The 26054-nt window shown below is 40.2% G+C and overlaps 2 protein-coding genes across 2 annotated transcripts; one reads left to right on the forward strand and one right to left on the reverse strand.

The window, feature by feature from the left end:
* The first annotated feature begins 782 nt into the window (after nucleotides 1-782).
* LOC108714037 (uncharacterized protein C16orf46) lies at nucleotides 783-4471 on the forward strand. The gene is made up of 3 exons (XM_018257879.2): nucleotides 783-961; nucleotides 2582-2788; nucleotides 3156-4471. Exons 2-3 carry the CDS (start codon nucleotides 2603-2605, stop codon nucleotides 4155-4157), a joined length of 1188 nt encoding a protein of 395 aa, XP_018113368.1. The 5' UTR covers nucleotides 783-961; nucleotides 2582-2602; the 3' UTR covers nucleotides 4158-4471.
* A 3719-nt stretch (nucleotides 4472-8190) lies between these two features.
* Nucleotides 8191-25170, reverse strand: atmin.L (ATM interactor L homeolog). Its single transcript, XM_018257880.2, has 4 exons — nucleotides 24854-25170; nucleotides 12914-13039; nucleotides 12175-12374; nucleotides 8191-12069 (listed from the first exon to the last, which is right to left on the reverse strand). The coding sequence occupies exons 1-4, from the start codon at nucleotides 25055-25057 to the stop codon at nucleotides 10317-10319; spliced, it is 2283 nt and encodes a 760-aa protein (XP_018113369.1). The 5' UTR covers nucleotides 25058-25170; the 3' UTR covers nucleotides 8191-10316.
* Between the last annotated feature and the right edge of the window lie 884 nt (nucleotides 25171-26054).

The raw sequence follows: 26054 nt of genomic DNA on the forward strand, positions 1-26054 counted from the left end.
TAAGCTGACATTAATGTCAAGCTCTTGGTAAAACTTTTCTCATTTTACCGGCCACTTCCTGCTGTTTTTAAACACAAGGCAAATGCAAAAAAATGTGTATATGCTTCAGCGAGATGTCGCTGTATGTGGAAACTGTTTTCTCCAGTGTTTGTATTCCGCTACTCTCTAATTCGACATTATTACTGGCGACTGTGGCACTTGATAAATAATAGTAACCGTCCAGCCACAGAATTGATTATTGATTAGATTAAAGAGTGCTAAAAGGCACCAGAATGCATGACTATGTTTTCTCAGTACAATCATTTTTACTATCTGTCTACTGACCAAGTGAATCTAGTATTTGCAGCATATTGGTACACTTGAATAAATATATGACATTTTAATATCATAATGTAAACATTGTACTGTGGTAGTTATATATACATTACACAACATAGTGCTGTGTTCCATCATAAAATCCTATTGTTTGACTTCACAGCCTGAAGGTTCTTCAATACAGAAATCATCTACAGCAAACCCATAACTGCTTCCTTATCAGTATCTCGATATGCAGTGTCAACATCATTACTACTGTAAGAGTCTGTTACATAAATATCATTTTATTTGAACTTATACATAGTTTTATTAAACATATAATAAAAAGACTGCAGCTACAGGGAAATGGCACAGCTTGTAGTGGGGAGAAGCCAATGAACAGTAGGGTAACGGACAGTTTAATAATGTAAACGTAGTATAAGGCACATTCCCTCAGCCAAGGTCAGCAGCCCAGTGACACAAGGACAACCCACTTCACCCTCACAGCCCACCTTCCCACTTCATTTCCGCTAAAGGCTCCGCCCCCACCCCCAGTGCGAGTAGCCGTATCCCGTAGCAACTGCCGCGCTGTGTTTGGGGTAATGCGAGTGCAATGAATGCGCGCAGCCAGTGCTTGGAGTCGGAAGCTACTGCAGCACTTCGGCCGGTGAGTAAGAGAATTTGTACGGTGTCCATTTTAGGACATGTGTACGAAATGTAATTCTACGTCTAGCTCTACAATTTCCTCTGTCCCCACACTTTGTTGTACAGTATGAACTCCCCTGTATAATGGGCAGCAGTGTTTTGTTCCTGTGAATTTGCTCCCACACTGCTCTTCTTACTTTTCTGTCACTAAAGTTCCCTACAATGTGCGCCAGCCTGATTTGCTTGGTAATTACATACCTTCTCTGTTTATTTCACAAGCCAATTTACAAGTTTTTATTGCTTGCATGTAAAGAGTGCAATCTCTGTGGCCTAGTGTATGTTATTCAGTTTACCAGCTGAATTCCATTTTTCTTATAAAACAATGTTACTTTTATTAAATGTGTCATCTCCAGCGATGGGTGAATTTGTCCCGTTTCGCTTTGCCACTAATATCGTGAATTTGCCGTGAAATTCACGAAACAGGCGAAACGCTGATTGGCTTATAGATTCGCCCATCACTAGTCATCTCTATATAAATACCAGGAAATAAAGAAATATACTGCATATAAGTATAGCAGATGTTTAATACAGTCAGCTAATATTTCTTATAATGTTCTTTACCCAGTTTGTGGTTATTTATATCAATTTGAAGTACAGGCACATAAAAACTATACTAATGTTAAAGGAGTTGTTCACCTTCCAACACTTTTCTCCGTTCAGTTGGTTTCAGATAGTTCACCAGAATTAAAGACTTTTTCCAATTACTTTCTATTTTCTATGTGCAACAGTTTTTCTAATATCGGAGTGTAAGTTGTAATTTCTTTTCTTCTAAAGCAGCTCTTGGAAGGGGGGTCGCCGACCCTGTAAACTGTTCTAAATTCATACATTTCTTATCTTTGTCAAAGCTCCGCTGAATCCCCGAGTCTCATTAAAAGCAGCTGCTAAAAATGATACAGGTTACTAATACTGCAGAGATGCTGCTGAGAAATTTATCAACTAAATGTTGCCAAATTGTAACAGTTTACAGTCCGCACCTGAATAACTGAGCTGCCAGACTCAAACACCAGACAGGGACATTAAACTTTAAACTTAGATTTTGGGAAAACAGTAAAAAATAAAGTAATTGGAAAAAGTCTTTATTTCTGGTGAAAAATAGGAAAACAACTGAACTGAAAAAAGTGTTGGAAGGTGAACCACCACTTTAATAAGGCTTGTGCTGTACATACATTTTATATAGTGCTGTATATATATTTTACCTATTCACCTATGGATTATTGAAAAATCCACGGTTTGTTATTTATTGTAGCTATAACATGTTTGTTCTTTGTGAGGCAGATAGATTACCAGTAGACAACCCATCCCATACCCTTTGTTATAACTGTTGTATTAGCACACAGTACAGTGATACTCTAATTATATACCTTGCAAAGGACCAAGCATCGGGCAGCTTCTGTCTCCCTGTTTACCATGTTTTGCTCAATATCAATCGAAAAACTTTTTCATGATTTAAACAATAGGCAAAAAGCATGTTCAGCACAAGCTTTCTTCAGTGAACTCATGTTGAACAACTCAAGTGGGTATACTGGCCCTTTATGTTGTTGTTACTGTACTGATACTTACCTCCTTATACTCCTTATTATAGACTTCATGAATAACGCTGCTAATGGCAACCCAAGTTACAGCATTACACGCTGAAAAATTAAAGAGGTCACTTCAAAAACACTGCTATTATAATAATGAGAAACCACAGAGAGCATTAATTGAAGCACTTGCTGAAACCAGTGAAAAACGTCTAGAAGATGATCAGAAATCCATAGAATGGCTGGTTGGAGATGGATGGGAAGAAGCCGTAAGTTGACATTTTGATTGTGGGCCAGAACTTTCCATTATAAATATCTTTATAATAGAAACATTGCTGTACGTAGAGATATAGCAATTAGCAGATGCTTGGGGTTGGGAGGGGGTTCAAAAGTATAAAGAGTTTGGTGGGGGCTCTGCTGTTCGTTACTGAAATTGACATTAATACAAGTTGATACAAGGATGGGCCTAATTTCCCTTTTGGAGTTGTGGTGGATTTTTTTTTCCCCTTTCAAGATGTTTTTTTGCCTGCCTCCTTCTCAGCAAAGAGTAGAAAGTAACTTGATGGACATGTTTTTTTTTTCTCAACTTGGAATTAATTTGGAACTACTTGCAATTATTCACTTTTTTGTTTGCAGGTATGTGGCTGGCGTACACTCTCTCCAGCTGCTGGTCTGCTTCCTCGGAAGAAAACAAGGAAGCACAAATCGCTGGATAACGTTAGCTGTCTCATTTGCTTAGATATATATCAAGTCACAGAAACAGAAAGTAAAAATGGGACTCCAGATAGGAAAACCTCGGCAGCATCGCTTCCAGAGAAATCAGGATCCAATAACTTGCTTACATATTATGCTCAACAGCCCTCGGAGGAAGACATAGCTTTCAGCAAAACAGATCACTGCCTTTCAGCTCCGATGGTTTCCAAAACAGAAACGGATTGTGATAGAGTATCCAGAGTATCCAGCGCTGAAGTATCCACTGGAGAACAAGCTCCAAGTAAACAAAGCAATTCTGAAAGCTGCACATCTTTAATGGTGATGAAGGAAATAAATGTTTCAGTGTGTGCAAACTGCTGCAATACCAAAGACTTGTCTTTAAGTTCCCCTGTTGTGCTGCCTCCTCTGAAAGCACCAGCTGGAACTGGGCAGATGGATCCAATGCTAAGAAACAAAAATATCCCAGTTCAGCAATTTGAAAGGCTGCCTTCAAAGACCTTACTAGGAAGCTCTGTATATAATCAAGTTATTGGCAGTGTAGAACTAAAAGGAGAGAGACTTGTTGAACCGATCTGTGAACTTCAGAGAGAACAGGTTAAAGTACCGCACGCATTGTCTTTTCTAACGTCTTGCATCCCAAAAACACCTCTAAGAGATGCAGACCACCTTTACTGGCAATGTGCTTTTCTAGCAAATAAATCAGTCACGACTACCCCCGCTATATTAAAACAAAACAGTAACCTTCCCCATATGGGTTTTTTGCACACAAGAGCAACACTAAACAAGCGAAGTATCAGACATGGTAATGAGGTGAAGTCAAAAAGTAGTCCAAAGTCAGGGACCACCACTTTTCTTGACAGCCCTGTTCTACCTTCGATAACTGTAACTAGGGTAGCAATACCAGTAGCTAACAGACCTCTGTAAATAGCTGAATGTACTGTGTTTCCTGGAATCTTGTACAGATGTTCTACACTTCTCCGCTCTTCATCTACCAAACATAGTTGTGTATTTTATAATCTTTGTAAATAACTACCTCTATTAATTGTATAGTCTGTCTGTGCCAATAAAAATAGCTATTGTCAAAATGGTACCATGGATAATGTTACCTTATACTAAACTAGGGATGCACCGAATCCACTATTTTGGATTCGGCCGAACCCCCGAATCCTTCGTGAAAGATTTGGCCGAATACCGAACCGCATCCTAATTTGCATATGCAAATTAGGGGTGGGAAGGGAAAAACATTTTTTAATTCCTTGTTTTGTGACAAAAAGTCACGTGTTCCCTTCCCACCGCTAATTTGCATATGCAAATTAGGATTTGGTTCGGTTGGGCAGAAGGAATCGGCCGAATCCTGCTGAAAAAGGCCGAATCCCGAACTGAATCTGGATTCAGTGCATCCCTATACTAAACACCCTTTAGTTTCTTTCGGATAAGTCCCTCTCTCATAACCACAGAAACATGCATCTTTTGGCATTATTATACTCATTATAAGCTATGATTTGAGAAGCATCGCAGGACTAAATCACTCACTATAACGTGACTTTTTAACAGAGGTAAATTAAATGTTAATCTGTTGATACTTTATTCAAAATATGTTCTCTCATATTCTACCATTTTCATGCTAAATTGGCTTCTGGTGTGTGTGACTGACAATATTTGTACATTGTTATATTTGTGCTTATGTATTTTATTGGACATTTCCAGAAATATAATGTTATTGTAAACCATACTTTTGTCGAATGCAAATGTTTGGGTACCCCAGGCCAAATTGTTTTGAAATAAAAACTAGGAAACAACCACTGCCCACTTATTGTCAAATTAACATTTTACTTGACAAACATTAAAATATAGGAATAAAGAAGATTCATTGAAAAATAATAAGTAAACCAGAAGTCTGGACTATAAGCCCAGCTAGAAAATTGTTTCATTTTAAATTGAATGCTGAAACTTTGGCTCATAAGAGCGACTGTGGGAGAGGCAGTACAGTTAAAACTCTGCATTACAGGAAGGCCATCTCACATAGAGTCCATTTTAAGAAAATAATTCTAATCTTTAATAATGATTTACTACTAATGATTTACTTTTTAACCTTGCACTTGATTGTAGCTAAGCTACATAAATCCATATTGGCAGCAAAACAATTATATTTAGTTTATTTAATGTTCAACTTATTTTTAGCAGACACCCAGATCCAAATTACAGAAAGACCCCTCAATCAGAAAACCCTGTGTCCCAAGCATTCCGGATAATAGATCCCATAACTGTATCTAGAACATTGTCCAACTGGCAGCCAGTTGTTTTGTGTGGCCCCACACATGAAAGTCTGCCTGCTGTGACTGCTTACCTTGTGTAAGCTTTAAAAGGTATCACTATTGTTTAAACCACAAATTCAGACTGTAATCACACCTGTATTCCCTCCTGCATTATTCACACGTGAGACCTTTATTATTCACACCTCACACCCAGACTGAAAGTGCCCACATTGTTCACCTGTTTACACCTCACACAACCTGCTGGATGGGCACCAGAATTGTGTCACTGTATGTAGCACATGCTCACAGCATGAACTGTTTATTTTAGCCTGATAGGTTTCCCTGTCTCCTGCTGTATTCTGCCTTGCCTATGCTCCCTGTGTGTGCCATACTCTGTCCTATGCTCCCTGTGTGTACCATACTCTGTCCTATGCTCCCTGTGTGTACCATACTCTGTCCTATGCTCCCTGTGTGTGCCATACTCTGTCCTATGCTCCCTGTGTGTACCATACTCTGTCCTATGCTCCCTGTGTGTACCATACTCTGTCCTATGCTCCCTGTGTGTACCATACTCTGTCCTATGCTCCCTGTGTGTACCATACTCTGTCCTATGCTCCCTGTGTGTACCATACTCTGTCCTATGCTCCCTGTGTGTACCATACTCTGTCCTATGCTCCCTGTGTGTGCCATACTCTGTCCTATGCTCCCTGTGTGTGCCATACTCTGTCCTATGCTCCCTGTGTGTACCATACTCTGTCCTATGCGGGACATGAGCTTGGCAGGGTTTGTTCTGGGGGTTGTTAGTGGCTCCTAAGGGCACACACTCATGTGCTGGGGGGGGGGGTGCTGTATTATACACAGGGGAGAAGGGGCATATGGATTTAAGGGTATGTCTTAATATGACTTTTCACATATAACTGATATCCCTGCAGTGAGCACCAACCATTTGGTTTTTTGGTGTGCTACCACCATTAACGTGGTCTTAAAAGTTCTTGTGGTAAAGTGGATGTGGTATAAAAACAGGGAGTAGTCAACACTGACTTCCATTATCAGCCCTCCACCATGTAAGACAGAAAAATTCCGGCCCTCTGTACCACAGAAGTTGAACAGCACTGATCTAGAATATTCCAGCCAGTTGAACTAGTATAATCAACTCTTAAGAGAATAGCACACTGAATGTTTTGACTATCCCTGGGCCTGTGCTCTCAGGGAGGACACATACCTCTTGGTGCCTATGAACATTTTTTTGCCAGTGAGATGCTGGGCCATCAGGGGTTACAGCTCCCTAGGCTAAGTAATATTGTTTTTTTTGTGTTACTGGCACACCAGGGAAGTACCTATCTGTAGTCATAGGCAACCTCAGACTTTCCCTGCAAACAAAAAAAATGAGAGAGTAGCAATAGTAGTTCCTGCAAAAGCAGGCCCTACCACTAAATTAATGACGCACAAACATACAAATTATCCAACATGAGTGGTCATTTTTTTGCCATAAACTGCACATGTGCATAACCATAGGACAAACACCAGGATGATGTGATGTGATTCAAGGCTGTGTGTGGAACTTGCAATCTACAAACTGGATGATTTTTTTCAGACTCTCTACCCCCCACACTGGACGGTTCAATAAAGCACTGTATTGCAGTCAGTATGTGCAGTCCTTATTTTTGTAGCTTTTGAGTAGTTGAAAAAAACTGCCATTTCAAAAGCCTTGCTGTATTCCCTAGAAATTGGTAGCATTATTTTGCCTTTAATATCAGCAGAACATTAAAAATTCTTCAGTTTCACTAGTAATGGACTTAAGACAGGCAACCAGCACAACTGATATGGTATAGGTGGTATCCGTGGTACCGTGTCAGCCAGTAGCAATAATAACTAGAGAGTTTTCATTTGTATTTTGCCTGACGAAGGGGCCTTGGTGCTCCGAAAGCTTGCAGTGTATTTTTATTGTTATTTATCACTTCTACAATATTTTTTGTATTTGTTTGTTTTTTTATTTATTATGAGAGAGAGAGAGAGAGAGACTCTGTTTTTAGCCTGTAAGACAATGACTAATTAGATACACTAGGGCAGCAACTGTAAACGATGACAGCTGAGGCTTTGGTTTTTCACTGTTTTCCCCTGAGGCTTAGAACTGGACATAACCAGTATATTAAACAAAACATGTAATAAATTAAAATCTACATGAAAGATTTTAGAGGGAGGTTAGGGCAGCCTTCAACATAAATAGAAAATATACATTATACTGATTTAGTACAGAAAACATAGCTTTTGTTATCTGCCCATTCCATAAAGACACTGGGGCAATTTTGCACCTGGGCAGTTACCCATAGCAACCAACCAGCTTTTTAGCTGCAGGTTGAACAGTGAAAGCAATCTGATTGGTTGCGATGGGTTACTGCCCAGGTGCAAATTCGCCCACTATTCATAAACGACCCCCCTCTGGCTTTTAATGGCAGAAATTAATGTATGTTTTTTGTAAATTTTAGTTTTTTGCACACTGATTTAACACGTATGTCTTGGTTTATCAGTTATCAAGTTCAATATTTTGAACCCTGCCTAAGTGTCATCGACTATATTAGGTTATCTGCTACCATTCCCACTTTTCCCCTCCAGACCACCACGCCAAGATTACCATAACCAATTTACTGAACTTACCCTTTAAACACATGTCATAGGTACACAGTCACACATGGACAACTGGATAGTATTTTAATATTTTTATTTAAATTAAGCACACATACTTGATTGACTGTTATTCTGACAGCATAAATAAATTACATCAAAAACAAAATAAAGTGCTTTTTAATAGATGCGCCTATACAAAATAGACCAAACCTCTACACGTGGCATATTGATAGACATGCTGTTTACATCTGTTGTTTAAAACAACCACTAGGACATCCTTTGTAACACAGCACAATTGGTTAGTGCAAAAAAAGAAGCCTAGAACACCAAATACAAAGAGTATTTTATTTGCAATGAAAGGTTTTATTCTGTTTGCCACCACAAAATATTTTGTGGCAGAAACGTACTCACCATACAAGGTGGGTCACCTTTAACCCTGATTTCTCCCCTTTATAAACGGTAAGTTTAAACTTTATATTAACTTTTAGTATGAGACAAACTCAGTCTGAGAATATTTTGGAGGATTTTTTAATTATTCATCTTTTTGTTCAGCAGCTATTTCCTAAGATACAGTTTACTATAGTAACCAGGCGATGGCTTGAGTAAGACTGATTGATACATTGACTGATTGGATCTAGATGCCGTCCAGGGGGCAGGACCTCACGTTGTAGCATAGAAGGTTCGAGTCTACCGGAGTGCTCCCATATCCATATTTTGTGATAATGGTTTGAATGAGAATCTGGGAACTGAATAGGGAAGAGTCCTAGTAGAAAGAAATTTAAAGGAACAGTAACACAAAAAAAATATAATCTACTGCCCTGCATTAATAGAAAAAAAAGTTATAGGTTTGCTTTAGAAACAATAGTTTATATAAATAAGCTGCTGTGTAGCCATGGTACCATGCCAAATGGTTGGTGCTCACTGCAGGGATATCACTTATATGTGAAAAAAGTTAAGTCATACCCTTAAATCCATGTGCCTCATCCTCCCGTGTATAATACAGCACTCCCCATCCCAACTCATGATTAAACACCTAAGGGCCCCCTAACAACAATTTTCAAATGCCAATAAACCCCCAGAACTAATCCTACCAGGCTTATGTTCCATAGGCAGAGTATGGCACACACGGAGTATAGGGAAGGCAGAACAGGAGACAGGGAAACCCATCAGGACCACTCTAAGATGTACTACATACAGTGACACAGTGCTGGTGCACCTCCAGCAGTTTTTATGAGTGTGAACAGGTGAACAATGTGGGCAGTTTCAGTCTGGGTCTCAGGTGTGAACAGTAACGGGCTTTAGGGGCGTTACAAGTATGAACAATACAGGGGGAGATTACGTGTGAAAAATGCAGGCGATTACAGTCTGAATTTAAGGTTTAAACAATGCAGGGGCCAGTTAATCTCTGTAGTGATACCTTTTAAATTTTACATGTGGTAAACAAACAGCAGGTAGACTTTCATGTGGGGAGCCACACAAGGTCCCCCCCCGTAACCTCCAGCTGGACAGCACTGGTAAACTATAGTAGTCTGAAGCAAACACCAGTTTTACTAGTGCAGGGAAATAGTACATTATATTTTATTTACTTTAATTTTTTGGTGTTCCTGTTCCTTTAATAAAAACAAAACTGTAACAGTTTTGCCTGCAGGTTTCCCTTTAAATGGAAGATATTAGGGTTAAAGATGCCTGCAGGAATCTGACCTGTATTTGAAAGGTAGACAGCAACAGAAGAGAAAGGCAAACAAATTGTATAGGACATACTAAAAGTTAACTTATAAGTATTAAACATTGCACCCTATGTAGCTTATCTTTTATTTCCTATGCAAGTATGGACTCTACAGCCCAACAAAAACCCAATTGGTAGCCCCCATGGCTACATAATAGCTTTTATATCCACCTATAGAAACTACAAACAAAAACACTTTCAATGTATGTGTCACTGACTTTGTAACAGGGATTTTCACATATGGCTCTAATGTTGAATTACACCTCCCAACATGCAGGTTGCTGAATAACATTATATGGTTGATGGAAACCATTTTTCTAATATATAACAGATATAGAACAGTAAGCCATGCAAGTTTCTTCACAGTGAGAGGGGTCAGAAAATAGACTGCAGTCTCTTCAGCTAGAAGGGAATATACTGGGCTGAAGAACACTCACATCAAACGGTTACAGGCATTGATAAGTGTTGGAGTGCTGATCAGTTCTGGGATTTATCAGATGAGAACAAAGAGAAAAGCTCCCCACAAGTCTGCGTTTCCACAGAACTAAACTGAGAATCAATTGTATTCCATGCCAGGTCTGCAAGAAGGAAGTCATCCATTGCAGTCTGGGTCTCATTGCTTGTAAGAAATAAATGGCCTAGTGTTTCAGAGCAGCTGTGGGTTGTTTGGGTTTCAGCACTGTTTTGCTGTACTTGGCTTTCAATGCTGTGACATACACTAGTTTTGCTCTCAGAAGATACATTTGCATGGCTGTCTGTATCGGACGAGTCTGTGCTCATTGAAAAGCTAGACTGCCTCAATATGCTACCTAATGGCAAGTGAGAGCTGCTGTCAAGAAAGCAATTTAAGTCAGTCTGCGTCTGAGTATCAAACATCTCCATACCTAGAATGCTAGCGTTTGCTTTGTTAGAATACAACTGGGCAGAGTCCTCAGAAAACAGAAAGTCCGTTTGGGTTTCAATATCTAGATACTCTGATGTGAGATTCCCCAACTCGCAGTCTTCTGTTTGTGTCTGAATATTGGAGGCAGAAAAAAACTCATCTATGTCAAAGTCAATGCCTGGATTCTGGGTACAATTTGATGACAAGTTTGCGTCCCCTCCTGAGCTTTCTACGGATAACAGACCGCGGTTATCCAATGGCTGGCCAGGCATATTATCGGATAAGATTTTTTCAAGGTCACTAAGGAGTTCCATGGTTTGTGTTTGATTATCAGTCATGTTTTGATTAGGGAATGCACCATTTTGATTGACAAAGCCTATTGTCTCTTCTCTTATTTGCTGAACATCATTTGTGTTCAATAAACTTTGGTCCAAAACTCCAGGCAAAAACCTACTTTCTGCCTTACTTGTTTGGGTTGATACAGTGTAAAAAGAGTGGCTGCCATCAAATAGATTTTCACACATAACAGCTTGGTCCACCTGTAAAGTTGCCCCTCTTGATGCATTGTGTGTTTGTGTCTCACGAGAAATCCCACCAGAGAAACAAGGACTAATGGACACGTCAGTCTTAGTGCTGTAGGGCAACTCATAATTTAATTGTAGTGTCTGGGTTTCAACATTAATAGGAAGCGAGATCTGTGCATTGAATGATAAGTCTGTTTGAGAACAAGATGAGACACAAGACTCAGAAGTCCAAGGAGGGTCTGGTAATACAGACTGGGTAAAGTATGATATGTCAGTCTGAACATCTGATGTAATTCGGTTCTTCTGGGAGATATCTGACATGATGTTGCTAGACACCGCTTTATCTAGGTTTACTTGTACAAAAGAGTTCACTGGCCCAACTGTATTAGAATCTGCATTTCTACACAATACAATACCGGTAGATAAAGCTGCATTTGTGTCCAGGTTTGAGACAATTGATCCACTGTAGTTAGACAATATTTGCACAGAAGTTGCAACAGAATCTTTGTCAACTGTCACAAGAACAGGTTTAACTGAACATGCAGATGATGGGACCAACACGGATAAATGAGTCAGCTGCATTACTGGTAGCTTAAGCAAAGCCAACTTTGGCAGCAGTAATGTTTGAGTTTGCTTTGGCTGTAAGGGGTTGCTCTCTGTAAAGCAGGAACTGCTGAGGCTTTCGACAGTGTGTAGTTTGAGATCTGTCGTTTGATCATCTTGTGATGCCAAAGAGAGAGCATGTTCAGGAAGTCTTGCCTCGTTCATGGTTTCATGGCTTTTCATAGCAGCTTCAATCTTCCTTTTCTTTACAGGGGGCTCTCTACAAAAAAAAAAGAAAAAAATGTATGCAGAAAATGAGTACAGTGCTGTACATTACAGCATGAGAAAAGGGCAGTATAATCTGAATGCTATTTACATATTTCACCTGTGTTCAAATGGAATCTCATGGCCAGTTCTGTGAACGTGTGACAGGAGAGCAGTTCTGCTGGCATAAGGGCAGCCACATGTGCAATGGAAGGTCTTTCCACAATAACCAAGATGGCGTTTCAGGTCCCACTCCGTGCCGTAGCAGCTCCCACACTGGACACATTTGTGCTTCTTTTCTGCATGCATTTTCATGAAGTGCTGAAAGCAAACACATCCAGTACAAATAAAGTGCTGTAATGGCTTGACGCTAGGGAAAATAACAGTAAGCTGAAAATGTACAAAACCAATGTACAAAAGCTAATAATCTTCATTGTGACCATTTAAAAAGTGCAATGCTTAGTTTCAACCATGCACAGATAAATAAACATGCAGATATTTAATTTGAGAAAATACCAAAAATTCACCATGCTCCTATGTTAGACAAGAGTAGTAAAAGTAGGAGAAAATATAGAGCAGATATGAGAAAAATGCAAATCTACGAATATATAAAATTATCTAGAACTATGTGCTGATCAAAAGGCAATGGATAAAAAGGCGCTTTAGATCAAAAGGATTATAAATCAGATGGCACACAACGGTAGCTCAACTCCATGTTGAATGTATTAAAATGCATGTAGGTGAATTTTTGAAATCACAAGCGCATTTTTGCAGAACACTGAAAAGGATAAGGATGGTATAGAATAAGATTAGGGGAAAACAGTTTATATAAGAGCAACAACTAAACAAATCTGACATACCTGTTTTACACGGGAAAACTGAGAAAACGGCCTGTTTGTTCCTCTTGGGCAGCCTTCTATTGGACAGCAGTATAATTTCTGTGAAGCTTTCAAATCTTTCCTCAATGTGGGATTGATCTCTCCATCCTGAAAATAAACAGCATTTATCATATACTTTATATGCATTTAAACATTTTAAATGTAAATCCCAGATCGTAGTTGACATACTAGAACTGGGCCAAAACAGCAGATCATGCTAATATGGCAGTCAAAATATATAGTTTATCCTTCTGATACACATCTGTACATTTTGAGGTTTTTTTGGCCACACAAGATAAAATTTAACCCAAAATAACCAAAATTGCAATGGCATTCTAAGGTTCTGGGCACCAGCCTGTGTTTTTCTGCAGGCTGAGAGAAGCAGATCCACTCCCTTCTGCGTCTCTCTGTTGCTGTACTGGCAATCAAAGCTTTCCGCCTGCTAGTAGCTACACCAGAAGCGGAGATCAGCCCGAAAAAGCGAGACAGAAGCCGTAATGGTCAGTACAGCTACAGAGTGATGCAAAAGGGAGTGGATCCGCTTCTCTCAGCCTGCAGAAATAAATGCAGGCTAAGAGCAGCAGAGCCAAGGCTGCATATGCACAGGGCTAAAGTAAAATATGGCCAGTTGTTCTCCTACACCAGCCATGTTTCTTAACCTTCTCAGGAAGCCAAAATTGAGCTATGCAACCCACCGGTCACATTTTAATTACCGTTTTCTCTTGTAGGAAGACACTTTACTTTATTAAACAGAGTTAATATCCATGCTGAATACACAATAGTTGCTCAGAAAGGTCTGCATACATCACCCATATACGTTTTCCCCTGCTATGGGGTACAAGTGAGCTAGCAGTTAAGAGCTGTGAGTGCCTTAAAGGGGACACCAAAATACACATTATCATTAAAGCACGGCAACATTTTTCTTAAGAACACAATTCAGTATGCTTTTACAGTTAGGCAAGGCTACTCTTTCAGAGGAAATCTGAGTGCTAGCGCCAGGCTATCCCTTTACAATTGTTACTTTATCTGAATAGCAATACAGGGCTTAGGAAAAGATACAGTGAAACTTGGTAACCAATCAATCAACCAAGACCTGAGATCACTCCCATTATAATAAGGTAACGTTATAGTTAGAGCTGCCAATTAGACATGGAATAGAAATCCAGATTATGCAGCAGAAAATGCATGCTGCACTTAAATATATATATATATATGAACTTCTAAAAAGGAAAATGTAAATAGACACAATACATTTGGTCATTTTGAAAATGATATACTATGTGTATGTAGGGTTAGTAAAAATGAGCACAGGTAGTCTACATTAATTTAGTTATTTGTTTTTCCTTTTATTCTCCTCTGTCTCGAGTTTCATTTAGGTTTTTATGTTAATAACTTGGGATTTCCATGACTATGTCCATGCAGTACAACTTGAATATGTGAAAGTGCAGTTGGCTTCTTTTAAATATTCTTTTTGCTTTGTAACAACTCTGAAACCTGTAACTATACTGTTAACTGTGCAATGGCTTTTGGATTCTAAGTCTTCACATAAAGATGATGTCCACACCTTTGAAATCCTACTCACAATGTTTAATGTTACAATAAGAATACCTCGTATGATATGAGAAATCCTGTAGTTACAACAAAAACTTAAGACATACTTTATAAAAACAAAAAATGATATACTGTACATAGGATGCAACAGGATATTTCTTAGTAGTTTTAGATTACGCCTTGGTGCTTTAAGGATTAGTTATCGTCTAACTTATTCAGTTACAGAGAGCTTGAATTTCATGACTTAAAAGTATTAAAAGATGCACTGAATGATTTTTTGATTGAAAGAACCAAATTCCAAACCATAATTACAGCAGCAACATACACACAGCACGTGTTTGTTAAACTATATTAATTGGTTTATTTGGAACGCCAATATATCTTCTAAAATAGCACGGATGGGCAAGTGGAGTGCATAACCAGGATCAGGACCCCTAAAAAAATCCAGCACCCCTATGTAAAATACAATGGAATGGCTAAATGTCATTGGTTACACAGGAAGGCTTGTCCAATGACTTTGGGCCAAACAGTGTCGATTGAAGCTCAGTAGCTTTGGTAATCCTTAAGATGGTCATAGACGTGCAGTTTTTATTCTTAAGGGGGTGCTCCATCTTTGAGTTCACTTTTAGTATGTTATATAATGGCTAATTCCAAACAACTATTCAATTGATCTTTATTTTTTCTTTTATATAGTTTATTTCTCCTTTTTCTGATTCTTTCCAGCTTTTCAATGGAGGTCACTCCATCTAAAAACAAATGCTCTGTAAGGCTACACGTTAATAGTTATTGCTACTTTTTATTACTCATCTTTTTAAGTCAGGCCCTCTCCTATTCATATTCCAGTCTCTTATTCAAATCAATGCTAGGGTAATTTGGACACTAGCAGCCAGATAACTGAAATTGCAAACCAGAGAGCTGCTGAATAAAAAGCTAAATCAAAAACCACAAATAATAAAAATTGAAAACCAACTGCAAATAATTGTCTCAGAATATCACTATCTACATCATACGAAAAAGTAATTCAAACATGAACCACCTCTTTAAAGAGATACTGACACCTGAAATTAAACTTTTTTTTACATCTATTATAATATTGGATTTGCAAGCTACTTCTAACTTTGCCATAAAGTATTTGCATGATGCTTTTACGTTACCTGTCTGATCCCCCATGTTCCTGTATGAGGGGGCTGCCATATTTGTGCAGCAGGAGTCCGTTAGCATTAGAAACTGTAACTAACAGGCTGAGATGGGACAGTCAGGTTGGCAAAGTCAGAGAGTCAGGCTTAGGAACTTCAACTAACAATTATATACAAAAACAAACCTCTCAGCAAAAAATGATCACCATGACCCATAGGTAACATTTAATGTACATTCATATGCTAAAATTAATTTTTTAGCGTCAGTATCACTTTAAGTCTGACAAACGATCATCCGTTCCAATCTTCCAACCTGCAACTAACTATTCAAATTAAATAAAGTAGTAAAAAGGACAAATCACACGATGCTCAGGCCATTATAATTGACAGACTGCAATCGTATAAAAGTTGTTTCAGACAAATACTAGTGACAGTCTCCCATTGATTCGTCAGATAGGCAATACTTGTAGAGATATCATTAGCCAATGGAAACCTTCTAACCTGTCTGATAACGATCGGTCGCAATAGTTCAAAAAATGTAATAATCCGAAAAATTGAAAAAAGGAAGACTATCTTTGTGTATACGGCCAACTTTAGGTAGAAGTTCTCAAACTCAAACATTGTGGAATGTTGCAATCTCGACAGGAGAGTTTATTACAATGCGATTATTCAAACAGCCTGTAATTGTAATGGGAACTGATATTTTGTCAACAAAAAATTAGTCACTGACCTTCATCCTGATAAAAGGATAAGGCTTGCAAAGTCTTTGTTGCATTCTGCCTCCAAATAAATGATATATGGAAACATAGAACACTGCAGATGAGAGACACAGGGCTGTAATAAATGAAGTCCTTCTCTTTTCTACAAAAACATTGTCAGGTACCATCCTGAAAGGGAAGGAGCAAAACTTTATAGACCTATACACAAACTTCGAACTATTTGTGGCATATAAGCTCAAAGTCACATGCCCTTCACAGGGTAATATTCCACCTACTAAAAATTGGAAAAATAATTCTGTTTAAACTTCTAACATTCTGCACCAGGTCAATAATTTTTCATAAATACACGATGAAGACAGGCCATCCTGCTATGATGATTTTTTGTTTGAAAAAAGCAACATGGTTAATCATCAGATGAGGTACTACAGCTTATCTGCACTTACGTTGCTCTGATAGTTTGGGCCATCAGCCTGACTAATAATTCATGTGTATGGCCACTCTGCTCAGCACACAAGCTGACCTGTCAGATAAAGAAGTATTAGCCATCGAATGGCGGTCTTGAAAAATCTATTTTTAGATTGTAAGCTTGTTTGGGCAGGGCCTTCTTTATCAGTTATCAGTGTTTTTGTATGAAAATCTGTATGTTCAATCTATACACCAACTGTGGAATTTGGTGATGCTTTATGCATTTTTTTTTTTTAAAATTCTTATTATTATTAAAGGAAAACTATACCCCCAAAATGAATACTTAAGCAACAGATAGTTTATTGACAAATTGAATGACATATTAAAGAATCTTACCAAACTGGAATATATATTTACATAAATATTGCCCTTTTACATCTCTTGCCTTGAACCACCATTTCGTGACTCTATCTGTGCTGCCTCAGAGATCACCTGACCAGAAATACTACAACACTAACTGTAACAGGAAGAAGTGAGGAAGCAAAAGGCAGAACTCTGTCTGTTAATTGGCTCATGTGACCTTACATGTGGTTTGTATGTGAGCACAGTGAATCTTACGATCTCAGGGGGCGGCCCTTATTTTTTAAAATGGCAATTTTCTATTTATGATTACCCAATGGCACATACTACTAAAAAAGTATACTATTATGATAATGGTTCATTTACATGAAGCAGGGTTTTACACATGAGCTGTTTTACTCAGTATCTTTTAATAGAGACCTACATTGTTTGGGGGGTATAGTTTTCCTTTAATTATAATCTATGGAGGGCAGCACAAAGGCCCCAATTTGGACTGCCTATTTTAAGTATAAGAGGAATAATTTATAAAGCCAACAAAGCTAATAAATCTATACCAGCATACAGTGACCCTTTAATACAATTGGTAGAATAACATGCACTCTGTCAGGGACAGCATTATACAGTCTCGTTGCATGGCTCCCAATTGTCCCTAATTATATAGGACAGCACCAATTTGTGTACCACAGAGGGGTGGAACATAGCAGAAAGTGGGTTGGGCATGGCCTAAACTAAACGCAAACTCACATTTGACAGCCGTTACTCACAAATTCTCAATATAAACACAGATGGCAAAGCACCCTCCACCAAGCTAATAATGATTGATCTTTTAGGACCAATTGGTGTGTAGAAAGTCTCCAAATAAACATTTTATATAGGTCCATATTTTGGACTCTATCCTTCATAAAAAATGTTGATTTCAAGATAATTTTTATTATGGGTCAATTTTGGAGGGGGGCATTTTAGTTTGGTGATTGTTCATAATAAGAGAAATTGTAAACACTTGGGGGCAGATTCACTAAGGGTCGAATTTCGAAGTAAAAAATACTTCGAAATTCGACCCTCGAATTGAAATCCTTCGACTTCGAATATCGAAGTCGAAGGATTTAGCGCTAAACGTTCGTTCGATCGAAGGATTTTTCGTTTGATCGAACGATTAAATCGTTCGAATCGAACGATTCGAAGGATTTTAATCCAACGATCGAAGGAAAATCCTTCGATCAAAAAAAGTTTAGCAAGCCTATGGGGACCTTCCCCATAGGCTAACATTGACTTCGGTAGGTTTTATCTGCCGAAGTAGGGGGTCAAAGTTTTTTTCGACTATCGAATGGTCGAATAGTCGAACGATTTTTCGTTCGAATCGAAGGTCGTAGTCGAAGGTCGAAGTAGCCCATTCGATGGTCGAAGTACCCAAAAAATACTTCGAAATTCAAAGTATTTTTCATTCGAATCCTTCACTCGAGCTTAGTGAATCGGTCCCTTACTGAATAAATCAAAATCTCACAGGTGGGCAAGAGAATAATTTTATTACGTAAAAGGTTTCACTTAAACATGGATAGCTTTAAAAAAAGGGAAAAAAAAAAAATAAAAAAATAAAAAAAGGTTTTCTTGACTTATACTGGGGGACAACAGTGTCATGGAGTATAAATATACCTCTGCTGCACACTAACAATTTTTCAGAACCATTGTCAGGATTAGTAATGCTGTTTAGTAGATACAAAGGGACAAATCTCCTAGTTAATACCAAAGTCTAATAGCAAAGAACCAGCGCTGGAGAATGGAGAATCACCACTATAACCAAAGCACCCTCCTGATCTATTTTCTTCAAAACCCTCTTCAAAATCTGATGGAAGACTGAAGGGTTGAGACTCCATTCTCCTGGAGCCAGGACATTGTGGCTCAGCTAATCTTCCTGCAGATTTTGCACCCCTGGCACATGAAAGGCTACTAGACCTGCCAAATTCTGTTCTGCCCAAAACATTATGGAGTCCAACTCCCTCATTAATTCCCTTGTTTGTGAATGTAAGCCACAGCCATGGCATTGTTGGAGCGATCAGAAATCGCAGGAGCCTCAGATGCCACCTCGCCAATTTTACCATCTGAATGGTGGATGTCATTACACCTAGGAGTGACATACAGACCTTCACCGTGACTCTTGCTCGTAACAAGAATGAAGATAACCATTCTCGGATTTGCTCGACTTTTTCTTGGGGAAGACGTACCTGAGCCCACAGAAATAAGACTTTGAGTTGGAACAAGGCAACTCTTCTCCCAATTTATGGCCCAACCAACCGAACTCCTGCAATGCCTGCCCTGCTTTGTCTCTTTTCTTGTAACCTCTTCTACTGACCCGGCTACCAAAAGAATATGTAATTGAAGATGATGGTCTGGACCTCTGCCGCTTAAAGCTTCTTTCCTGGGGAAGAAACATCCCCCCCCCGGCGCCTTCTTAATAAGGGAATCAAGTCTCTCACCGAGCAACATGTCCCCTTCGAAGGCTAATTGACAGAGGTAAGACTTGGATGCTTAATCTGCTAACCATGGTTTCAGCCATAGGGCCCTTCTCAAGGCCACTGAAAGTGCCATAGACCTTGCAGAGAGCTTTACCAGATCCAATGAGGCTTCCGCTAAAAAAATCCACTGCCAATCTTAATTCTGATGCATGTCCTTTAAGTTTGCCCTTCTCACATTAGCAGAAATAACCTCATCCAGGTTGTCCAGCCACACTCATCGCCCTCAGTTTCCTCAGTTAGAGTCAAAGCCTTTCTGACTAGGGATGGGCGAATTTTTCGCCTGGTTTAGAAGCAGAAATGACGGCTATAGACTTGTTGGCGTTGCGCATCGAAAAAAAAAAATTGTCGCGCGTTAGAATTTTTTTTTTGATGCCCACAGACTTTAATGGGCGACGGCGACATTTTACGGCGGCAAATTTTTGGCAAAACTTAACTGGTCAAATTCACCCAAGCCTATTTCTGACCACTTTAGATTATCCACTGCAGAATTCTCCTTCTTCAGACACACTTTGCTCAGGATCATACAATTCCTGTTCCAAAACTTCAGAGAATGACTCTCTGATTCTCTTAGACCTTCTGACAGATACCAGTGCGGAGGTTGATGTGGACACTTCCAGGACATCCTGTATGACAGCCTGCGACACAAGGGCATCCAACAGAGGCATTCCCGAAGCTTGTGGCTGTCCACTAGGAGATTGTCCCTCTGCTGACTTCTTGGACCCAGAAGCATCCTTTGAGAAATCATTGGAAGCAGAGAGGCTAAAATGCAAAATACACCATCACCTCTAGCCATATCTCGGTCTCTTACCCAGAACCTTTAGACTGTGCTCCTTTCCCAGAGCTAGCAGACTCAATGCTCAATCAGACTGATCCTTAATCACAGCAAACTTGCAATTCTTTCTGTAGTAATGGTGACAGCCACAATTCAAAATATAGGCACCTAGGGATGACGTCATGACACATGCATCTTAACGCTGCTTTGTTCAGCTCCCCAAAAGCACTTCCGGCATTTGGAATGCATCTGCCACATTTTGGACTGCACACGATCTGGAGCATCATGGAAAGCGGTTCTACCTGCCGCACACCACGTGACCAGCCTCCAGACCCCCTTAAATGCACCAGCTCTAAGGGGGAACCAGACATCGGTAATTTCACCTTGCCACCTAGAGGCTCCTCTCCTACGGAGATCCCCGCAGGTAGCACAAGGGAGGCATCAAAGTGGGGGGGGGGAGTGAGAAAGAAAAAAAAACCCATCTTTGGATCTACTGACTGGGTAAGCTTCCACTACTCCATCCAACTGACCGAAGGACAGGAAAAAAAAAAACACGGTGGAGGAAGGAGGGGAGGATGCTTTGTTGTAGTAGAGTTTGGCGTTTCCTATCCAATGAGCTAAAGGGGAGGGATAACCCATGTTGGTGATATGCTGCCATAGTGACTTGGGAAATATAGCCGATAGTAGTATTCTGTTATGTTAGACATCCAGTCACTCCATTTTTAATACATTACATTTTTGGCTAACTAACTATATTAGAAACATTTTTTTTAATTAAGCACAGCCTATTTACCCAGTTTTTATTTTTACACTGAACAATTCCTTTACTGAAACTCAGGTATTCTACTCAGCAGGGCTAAAAGTTAAGAAATGCCAACTAAAAGCTCAACTAAATGTATCAATTTAGAACAGTTACAGAGTCGGTAACCTTCCCCTCTTTAGGCTAAGGCCACACTAGGCGATAGCGCCGCGATTTGACTCGCGGCGACTTTTCGCCGTGACTTTTAAGCCGCAATCGCTGGGGAAACTTTTGCGCTGGCGTCTATCGGGAATCGCGAAAAATCGCCAGCATAAAAACACGCGGCGATCTTTTTTCTATTGTCGCTCGAAATCGCCTAGCGAGGCAATTTCGAGCGACAGTAGAGAAAAGATCGCCGCGTGTGTTTTTACGCTGGCGATTTTTCGCGATTCCCGATAGACGCCAGCGCAAAAGTTTCCCCAGCGATTGCGGCTTAAAAGTCGCGGCGAAAAGTCGCCGCGAGTCAAATCGCGGCGCTATCGCCTAGTGTGGCCTTAGCCTTACAGAGCTGCTTTTTTTTCCACTTCAAATATTAGAAAAAGTCACAAATAGAAAAAAAAGTCTTTATTTCTGGTGAACTCTCTCAAAACAACTGAAAAAGGTTAAGGTGAACAACCCCTTTAAAATATGTACAACGGCGAATAAACATTAGCCCCAAATATCAGCCAAAAAACAAAAACAAAACTTTAGGTTCAGTTTCTAGGAGTATGTAGCAAATTAAATAGGCATTCCCGAACCAGTAATCTGACAGTTAACACAACATTAGCTTTTTGCTATTCAGCTCGTTTCATGAAAAGAAAGTTGTCACTTGCACCTATAAATATTGTTCTTACTACACATTACAGCTTTGAACGTATTTAGCTTGAAGCAGTTTTAAATTGTGTTACTGGTGTGACAAGTAGTGACAAGTAGCTGCTGTGCCGCGCATTAAAAACATACTGATTTATAGCACTTTCCCCAGAGAAATTTTTGTCCCTCTAAGGCTGAGGACACACTAGCGTTTCCTCTGCCTAATGAATATTAATGAGGAGAGGGACATTTTAAGGATGAACCCTAATTTTTAGCCCTTGTGTCAGAAGAAGTGCAAGTATTAAGAGCTACAGTTTATACTCCTGCCGCAGATTATCAGAATTTATACAATACCGTTTGATTTGGTTAAATTGTGTCCTCCAATACTGAATAATAATGACAATCAAACTCAGCCTACACCTCCCTTGCATCACAGTGCATTGATGAAGTCAAAGAAAGGGGGCTGGCACCAGGGCCGGATTTTAAATAGCGGGCACCCCTAGGCCCACTGCCGTTAGTCCCCCCCCTCCCCTTTATTCAGGCAAATTTTGGTCATTTGGACCAGAACAATGGGTATTGGCGCACGGGAAATTTAAAAAACTATCATATATCCTGTGCATCCCCAGTGTTTCTGAAAAAATGCGGGTGTGGTTGAGCAGCATGCACCTAGGTCCGGACCTTGGTGGCCTTTCCACAAATACGGGCTTGGCTGGGAAAGCTCTCTCACATATGTTCTAACCTTTAGTCTATTATTTCTTTAGCAATACAGTGTATAACAAGGGAGCAAACACTGCTGTTAGGTTCTACATTGCCTACATTGTTGTTCTGGATCTTTTTAATGCACACACTGTGAAACCTGTAACACCAAATGCAGATGGGAAAAATCAAGTTACATTGGCAATTGCCTGCTCCACAACGAGTACAGCCGAATAGGAAATACAGGCCCAAGTTTCTACCTGCATTCCCCGTCACTGGAATGCATAAAAGGTCTTGTGCAGGGGAATGCAGTTAAAAACAAGGGCCCCCAACAACAAACAACACAGCTTGAAAAGTAAATTGCACTAGTTACCCATGGCATCCAATTAACTTTGCCAAGCAAAGATCTAATTGGTTGTTATGGGCAACTGCACTTTAGAATCTCTCTTTGCAAAGACGTGGCACCCTCTTTAAATGCTTGATTTAAAAACATACAAACCAATTGCAAAATGTGTTTTAGTTACACAAACTGTTCATTTTAGGACAGCAGTCCAAAATGTAAACAACCCCTTTAAGTGCTGCAGGACAATGTATAGAACCTACCATGTTCTTGGAGCTACCACCTTTCATGTAAAATCCCTGCCCCCAATGTCATGGCTCCAGACAAATGCCATCACCTCAACCCCATATGTTACTAATGCACCCCCCAATGTCCTCAGTTCATCCCCTTGTGTGGTTTTTGCAGAGGCCAAAAGTGGCAAGCCTAGTCAATGCTAAACTAATCTTCACAGATCTTAACATAACCTCAAGTACTGTATATTATTTAGATCAGGCATGTCCAAAGTGCGGCCCGGGGGCCAATTGTGGCCCGTTTTCAAATTTATACCGGCCCTCAGCCTCCATCATGAAATTAAAAATAATGCGGCCCACCAGCACAGTGTGATCAGGAATCGCGTAGCAGTAATATTTGGGCACATTAGTGAAATGATCTGCCACTTGGTCTATACTGCTGCCTGTGTGCTGAAGGTGTAACAATAGACACGAACTGGCACGTAGTGACGCACTGTTTTCGCAAACTTCTTTAGGGCTGAAAGTGTCAATAGACGTACTGACGTGCCAGTACAGTACTAAAGAAGTATGGCGTCACTACGTTCCAGTACGTGTCTATTGTACGTGTCGATTTCCAAAAATCGGTCGTTCCGCAAGAAGAATCGTCGCGGCTATGGGGAGCTTAAGTCCACTGCACCCCCTATTATAAGCACACTGTAACCAGAATATATATTATGTATATGTCATGTCTTTAAGGCTCTGTACTCAATGTTATACATTTTTCAATACAGTAATAGCACGAATACTACAAACATTTCATAAAAATAAGTAAAAAGATAAAAGGGGCACAAAGGAGGAATCTTTTCTGCAGGCCCGGACTGGCAATCTGTGGGTTCTGGCAAATGCCAGAGGGGCTGCCATAAGGTGCCATAGAAAGTCAGTATTTAGTGGGCTGGTGGGGGTTGTTTGGGCCTCTGTGTGCCTGAAATGCCAGGGCCTATTTTAATTCTCAGTCCAGACCTTCTGTCCTGTAGAGCCTACACTCTAATTTAAGTGAAGTTGGCTACACATCGTTTGCCCTTGGTCAGGAGATCCATAAAACAGTCATTTCATGCAAAATGGCCATTGCCCTCCCAATGGAGCCCACACAGAGACCCTCATTAACTGAGAATGGATAGTGGTAACATATACTGCTCCCCCTGACAGAGCCTAGAAACAAATAAGAATACATGAAAGGTATCACAGCAATCCAAAATATGCAATCCCTCTAGGCCATTTCCCAGGCCAGATAAAGGCGCTTATTATTATAATTATTGTTATTAAATGTCGCAATGAGGAATGGCTGGGTGGAAGGTGGCACAGCATCAATGTAACACGGAGCCCACGCCCCAGGGTGTGAGAGGCAGAGTCCCGCAGTCTTTGGCTCACACTGAGGCCTTCTAGCGGCACTGTTTATTCTTCCTTCCAACAACACTGATTATTTACAATATCTATAAACACAACTGACGCTGTAAATAAATGAAAGTGCAGCGTTGCAGGAGGAAGGCGTGGATATTATGGCTGAATGTGTCCAGGCGCTGCAAAGCTACTACTTGAATAGCTTTATTACATAGTCCTCCGCCCACGCCCCTCTCACCTGGATGCGGTGGGACTTGACCAAGTGCATGTTGAGAGCCGGCGGGTTGGGGAGCACTTTGCCGCATCCTGTCACAGTGCATAGAATGTTGTTCCGAACCTCACGGGTCAGCTCGCTCACAGAAGGCTTCACTATCTCCCAATGTTCGCATGAATACAGCGACCGGACCCGGGTACCCCTGCCTTCACATCCCGGAGCCGCCATAACATCCAACACACACACAAACCCGCCGGCGTGGGTCCCAAAGGCCGCTGGACCAGCTACTTCCGGGGGCGGAAACAAAGAGCGACAACAACGCTAACATTGGTCCACCACACGCTGGATTTGCATAAATAGGACCGAGCCGCGCATGCTACAGACAAGTTACGCGCTGCGGCAGTGGGACAGATTACTCCACTATGTGGCTGTAACTTTCCGCTAGGTGCTACACCTCGCATATAGTCCCGCCTTATTGTAATGTGTGGAAGTTTAGATATAGACATGTGAGAAGCAACCATGATACACGTTAAAAACAATTCTAGTTGTTTCATTTATCCCATGAAAGCCGCAAGGGGGCATGAATTGTAAACACTATATGTAACAGTAAGAGGAGGGGCTGCAGTTGCTGCTGCCTTTAGTTTTCGCCATGATGTGGGCTAAACTGCGCACATATCGGATTAGCCTGGCGGGACACTGGGAAAAAACGCCGGTGGGGCCCGACACTCATAGGCCCTCGCCTGTGTTTCACAGTTGCAGTTACATACTTTCCTTTATACAGAGTGGTTCTATACAGGCCTGGGAGATACAATAGGCCCAGGCATTTAAAGTACACAGATTGTTTGCTTATGGCATCTTACAGCATAAACCCATCTTTCTTTACAGCTGAAACTTTCTATACCGTTTTCCTATTTTTTTCTGAACTCCCAATTTGTGATCCCTTTGAGCACTGTAGACAAATCCTGCATGGTATATTCTCTAGATGGGCCATGTCATTGCTTTGTAAAGGGAAAGAATTACCTGATCTTGACCTACACCCTTTTGAAAGGACCCTGTATTTAATATGTATTTCAGGAATTATATACCCTAGTTGTAAAATGTTGTGTAAAGGATAAACCGTGCTGAGTGATGTCATTTGTTTCACACCACTCACCGAATCGTGTGTATTATAAAAATGTACCCCCTGTTGTAAAATATAAGGATATTAAAAGTTCCCAAGGCATTC

Source organism: Xenopus laevis, chromosome 4L (genome assembly GCF_017654675.1).
Source record: "Xenopus laevis strain J_2021 chromosome 4L, Xenopus_laevis_v10.1, whole genome shotgun sequence".
NCBI lineage: Eukaryota > Metazoa > Chordata > Amphibia > Anura > Pipidae > Xenopus > Xenopus laevis.

What these genes read in the sequence shown, in the direction of transcription:
- LOC108714037 (XM_018257879.2), top strand. Translation starts at nt 2,603, where the DNA reads ATGGCAACCCAAGTTACAGCATTACACGCTGAAAAATTAAAGAGGTCA. An exon ending in GAGATGGATGGGAAGAAGCC is followed by an intron (nt 2,789 to 3,155) that starts GTAAGTTGACAT and finishes TTTTGTTTGCAG; the next exon opens with GTATGTGGCTGGCGTACACT.
- atmin.L (XM_018257880.2), bottom strand. Translation starts at nt 25,057, where the DNA reads ATGGCGGCTCCGGGATGTGAAGGCAGGGGTACCCGGGTCCGGTCGCTG. An exon ending in TCAAGTCCCACCGCATCCAG is followed by an intron (nt 13,040 to 24,853) that starts GTGAGAGGGGCG and finishes GTTTATTTTCAG; the next exon opens with GATGGAGAGATCAATCCCAC. An exon ending in AGTTTTCCCGTGTAAAACAG is followed by an intron (nt 12,375 to 12,913) that starts GTATGTCAGATT and finishes GTTTGCTTTCAG; the next exon opens with CACTTCATGAAAATGCATGC.